Source organism: Papaver somniferum, chromosome 4 (genome assembly GCF_003573695.1).
Source record: "Papaver somniferum cultivar HN1 chromosome 4, ASM357369v1, whole genome shotgun sequence".
Taxonomy (NCBI): Eukaryota; Viridiplantae; Streptophyta; class Magnoliopsida; order Ranunculales; family Papaveraceae; genus Papaver; species Papaver somniferum.
Genome location: NC_039361.1, coordinates 95,214,596 through 95,220,216, shown reverse-complemented (window position 1 = coordinate 95,220,216; position 5,621 = coordinate 95,214,596). Strand labels below are relative to the sequence as shown.

General features: G+C 46.4%; 1 protein-coding gene across 1 annotated transcript; it reads left to right on the top strand.

Moving 5' to 3' along the window:
* The first annotated feature begins 4,397 nt into the window (after positions 1 to 4,397).
* On the top strand, positions 4,398 to 5,297 carry LOC113272841. The gene is made up of 2 exons (XM_026522637.1): positions 4,398 to 4,867; positions 4,925 to 5,297. The coding sequence occupies exons 1-2, from the start codon at positions 4,398 to 4,400 to the stop codon at positions 5,295 to 5,297; spliced, it is 843 nt and encodes a 280-aa protein (XP_026378422.1).
* Positions 5,298 to 5,621: the final 324 nt, after the last annotated feature.

The following is a 5,621-nucleotide window of genomic DNA, read 5'->3' as shown; positions in this document are numbered from 1 at the left end:
GAGATTTTTGTGATTGAGTACAAATAACTTACCTACAATGGATTCCTGGAACCCTAACACTTTCACATATTTGGTTACATTTTTATTATTTTGCTATCTTTTTGTCCGAATTTCTGAAAACTATCAAAAACGTTACACTGTTGATTAGTGACTTTTGATATTAGCCAGTAGTAGTATTTCACACTCCTCGTGGGAACGACCTATACTTGCCATTGTTCTACTAGTTAGACAATGTGCACTTGCCATTGTAGGTTTCCAAACCTACCACTTGCCTCACCGTGCAAACCGCGCCATGCCTTGCCTCGCCAAACCGCGCCATGCCTCGCCACACCGAGCCGTCGCCCAAGCCCAAGACAACGCCGACACTAAGTCTATGCTAACGGCTCCTTTCCAAGCTAATACTACACCGGCGGCTCCATTACAAGACGCGCAATACCCACGGCTCCCATTTCGAGCCGAGCAACGCTAATAACTCGCTAAGCCAGCACCTCCGCGTTCCCTAGACCATCCAAGACGACGTGTGACCAAGACAAGCTGACAGTCTACGTCTCACCACTTCACGGTCTAGCCAGCAACACCATGAGTAGAATTTATGCAAGGCCGCCAACACGAGAATCACGAACTCTCCTTATCTCTAGAAAAAGGTTAGTCGGGTCTTCCTGACCATTTTTCATGACTTGTCATTTCGATTTTGTCCTTTCCTGTCAGCATCTTATGCTTATCTCGCAACAATGCTCCTGTTTCGAGCTAAGCAGGGACTTAATGTTGATGGTGGTTCTTAGCTTAGGGTTAAAATCGTACATCTGACATGACGTCACTACGACCACTAGCGCATTTATTGAATCAATCAGCATGCCTATGGAAGAATTACCAGGGTACGTTTTTTTTGTATACATACATGTGTCATGTTCCACGGCAGAACCCTTAGTATTGACCGACATCATCTTCGTATATACCAAACCCTAATTCTCATACTACCGTGGCAATGGAAAACCATGCCAGCCACGTCTCTGCGCCAAGGAATGCCAACCATGCCTGCCGCACCACCGTGCCAATGGAAAACCATGTAAGCCACGTCTCCGCGCCAAGGCATGCCAACCATGCCAGCCACACCATCGTGCCATTGGAAAACCATGCCAGCCATGTCTCCACGCCAAGGCAGGCCAATCATGCCAGCCGCACCACATGTGCCAATGGCATGCAGTGCCAGCCATATCTCCGCGCCAAGGCATGCCAATCATGCCAGCCGCACCACCGTTCCAATGAAAAACCATGTAAGCCACGTCTCCGCACCAAGGAATGTTGACCATGCCAGCCGCACCACATGTGCCAATGGCATGTCGTGCCAGCCACATCTCCGCGCCAAGGCATGCCAACCATGCCAGCCGCACCACCGTGCCGATGGAAAATCATGCCAGCCACGTCTCCGCGCCAAGGCATGCAAACCATGCCAGCCGCACCACATGTTCCAATGGCATGTCGTGCCAGCCATATCTTCGCGCCAAGGCATGCCAAGCATGCCAGCCGCACCACCGTGCCAATGGCAAACCATGCCAGCCACGTCTTCGCGCCAAGGCATGCCAACCATGCCATGCACACCACATGCGCCAATGGCATGCCGTGCCAGCCACATCTCCGCGCCAAGGCATGCCAACCATGCCAGCCGCACCACATGTGTCAATGGCATGCCGTGCCAGCTGCATCTCCTCGTTGAGGCATGCCTACAACGCCGACCGTTCCAACTTTTCATGTACAATGCAGGCTACCAAAACAAAGGGTTGCAACAATCAAAGACCACCCTTCCACCTGAGATGAAGATCTTAGCCGTCCAAGGTCTCCAGCTAACGCGTGGTAACCTTTGGACCAACGCCAAGCCCTAATTTTGGCCGCGCCCAAACTATGCCAAACCCTAGTTTATTGTCGCGCCTAAACTATGCCAAAACCCTAACTTGGCCACGCCTAAACCATGTCGGCCTTTCCTTCACGGCTTCCAAAACAAAGGGTTGAAAAAATCGACGGCCACCCTTCCATCTGAGATGCAGATCTTAGCCGTCCAAGGTCGCCAGCTAACGCGTGGTAACCTTTGGCCCAACGCCAAGTCCTAATTTTTGCCGCGCCCAAACTATGCCAAAACCCTAGTTTTGGCCGTGCCAAAACTATGCCAAAATCCTAGCTTGGCCACGCCTAAACCATGCCGGCCTTTCCTTTACGGCTGCCAAAACGAAGGGTTGCAACAATCAATGGCCACCCTTCCATCTGAGATGCAGATCTCGACCGTCCAAGATAGTCGCGCCAAGACATGTCAACCATGCCAGTCGCGCCACATGTGCCAATGGCATGCTGTATAACCTTTCTGCGCCAAGGCATGCCAACCACGCCCCATGCGCCAATGGCATGACGTGCCAGCCGCATCTCCACGCCAAGACATCCAACCATGCCACATGTGTGAATGGCATACCATGCAACCTTTCCGCGCCAAGGCATGCCAACCATGTCGCATGTGCCAATGGCATGTCGCGTCACATCTCCGCACCCAAAGCATACCAACCATGCCAGCGCTCCACATGTCCCAATGGCATGCCAGCCACATCTCCGCGCCAAGGCATGCCAACCATGCAAGCCACACCGTTGTGCCAAAACCATGCCATCCTTTCTTCCACGCCTCCAAAACGAAGGATTGCGACAATCAACGGCCACCCTTCCATATAAGATACATATCTTAGTCGTCCAAGGTCACCAGCTAATGTGTGGCAATCTTTGGCCCAATGCCAAGCCCTAATTTTGGCCGCGCCCAAACTATGCCAAAGTTCTTGGCCGCGCCAAAGTCATGTCGGCCATGCTTTCATGCTGCTGGTTACCAAACGAAGGGTTGTAATAATCAATGGCTTCCCTTCCTCTTAAGATGAAAATCTCGACCGTCGAGGGTCACCACCGAGCCGGAAAGTCTCCCAAGATCAACTTGCCAAACATCAGCAACATGCTACACATTTTCTACGAAAACACTCGAGACATCAACACATGTCACAAACTGCGGGATGCTCATTAGGGTATTGGTTTGGCGGTTTACAGCGTGCGGCGTACACTACGCCCGTTACAAGACAGTGTCATAAGAATGAGGCGGTTAGTAAATACAGGGAGTAATGGTGAAACGCTTTCCTTCATTATGGAACATCAATTCCAGGCGTTACCGGTTACCACCTACTCCCATTTACTCATCCATTTGTATTTCTTACGAGACCAGAGTATGTTTCACTTGGACTTGTATAAATAGGTCTTACCTATTACCACCGAACAACAAGTTTTGGTCAGGATCATACAACACTCAGAAATCACTTGTTAGCTTTCCCATCTGTTAGCTTTCACTTTCTGATACAAGTCAAACTACTCTTATAGAATAAACTATTCTGGTCTCAACACTCTCTTCGCTTCCCTCCCCAAAACCAACCCTTCTCCTTCACTTTGTGACCGAAGCAAGTCTGGAACGGCCATTTCTTGGTTTAGGCCGGATTTGTACAGATTGATCTCTCAAATCTAAAGTACTCCCTTGCAGTACATTGTTTAGGGTTTAGACTCGTTTCTCACACAAAACATACGAAATTACCGAAACCAGCAGAAACTGTTTTCACCCTCAAACAGTTATTATTTCGTTTCAAAATATTAAATAAACCCCACATTGTGACACTTTTCGACAACTAAAACTCACCGCTCTTCGTGGGAACAAACCTTATTTACTGCTATATTATTCATTATTAAAGTAGAATATAAGTGAATTAATTTGATCACCTATGACACGCATCAAATTTTGGCGTCGCTGCCGGGGAACAGTCGGTAGCTTTAGTTGTTATTTCTTTTTGTTTTATTTTTGTTTTTAGTCTTATTTTTAGTTTTTGATTTAGTTTTTTGAGAATTTTATTTCAGGTACTTAATCTCTGGCATCAAAGGATTGGAATTACCCGAGGTCTGGAATTCAAACTCGAAAGGGAACGGTACTAAAAGCACGTCCAAAGTTGCAATAAGAACCTTCTACAGTAAAGATGGTTAATACAGACGACGAGATAGATCCTCCACCACCTCCACCTCAGGAGAGGAAGTTAGGAGAGTTGACATCTCCATGCTTAGATTCGCAACCACTGTGCATTACAATCACTAACCGAGTGGATCTGAAGTCGAATCTACTTCATCATCTACCAAAGTTCAAGGGACATCCAGGTGAAAATCCAAATCGACACCTTCAACAGTTCAAGAACACGATGACAAGTCTGAGGCATGCAACCGCAGACAGAGATATGGCTATGCTACAAGCCTTTCCTTTCTCATTGACAGACTTAGCAGAAGAATGGTTGTATTGTCTTCCTCATGGGAGTGTTACAACATGGACTCAGATGAAAAAGCTATTTATGGAGAAATATTTTCCTGCTTCCAAAGCGGCATCCGTTCGTAAGGAAATTAGTGGCATTCTACAGATGTCTGTGGAGTCTCTATATGAATATTGGGAGAGGTATAAGGGGTTGTTGGCAAGATGCCCACAGCATAATATATCCTCAATACTTATCATTCAATACTTCTACGAAGGATTACTTCCAAAACATAGGAATTTGATTAATGAGGCTGCCGGTGGTTCACTTACTAAGAAGACAATCTCGCAGGCAACCAGTTTGATTGAGAGTATGGCTTCCAATGCTCAACAATTCCACACCAGGAACAAATCTAATGTCAGAAGAGTTAGCGAGGTAGGAGAGTCTGCACAATCAGAGCAACGGATGAACAACATAGAGAAGGTAGTACAACGAATGGCAGCTGCGATTATTCCTACTTATGAAGAAGAATCTGAACAGGTGAATGTTGTGTTCCCTAATCAGAGGCCAAGGTATGATCCCTACTCTAATAGTTATAATCCAGGTTGGAAAGATCACCCAAATTTCAGTTATGCAAATCAGCAAGCTGCAACTCCTAATCCTTATGGGCGACAAAGTGGTTTTCAACAACCACAGTTTCGACTACAACCTCCACCTCAGCCTCAACATCAGACTCAAAATTCTATTTTAAAGGAGATGATGAAAATAATGATGCAAAAGCAATATGCTAATGCTCAGCGTCAAGATGCAATCATGCAGAAACAAGATATGACTATAAAAGACTTGCAACTTCAAATGGGACAATTGGATACAGATATGAATGAAATAAACTCATTGAATTCGGCAAAGTGGCCATCACAACCTTTTGTGAATCCAAGAGCTAATGTCAATGTTGTAACTCTAAGAAGTGGGAAGCAAACAGAAGATCTAAAACAACAATAAAAGGTTAGTCACGACTTGGAAGAGGAAGTAGAGGTGGAAACCGTTCCAAAGGAAAAGCCAACCTCAACTTGCCATCCTAAGTACATAGTTCCTACTTTTACCACACCACCTCCTTTTCCTAGTCGTTTTTCCAAGTCAAAGAAGCAAGCTCTAGACAAGGAGATTATGGATATTTTCAGCAAGGTGCATATCAACATTCCATTTATCGAGGCCATCAGAAAGGTACCCAGGTATGCCAAGGTTCTGAAGGATTTATGCACAAGGAAGGAGAGGTTGATTGCTAATGAGATCACTCAGGTGGGAGAAAGTTCTTCAGCTATGTTG

Coding starts and splice junctions, on each gene's coding strand:
- LOC113272841 (XM_026522637.1), top strand. CDS start 4,398: ATGGAGAAATATTTTCCTGCTTCCAAAGCGGCATCCGTTCGTAAGGAA. Junction 4,868..4,924: donor TTCCCTAATCAGAGGCCAAG/GTATGATCCCTA, acceptor CCCAAATTTCAG/TTATGCAAATCAGCAAGCTG.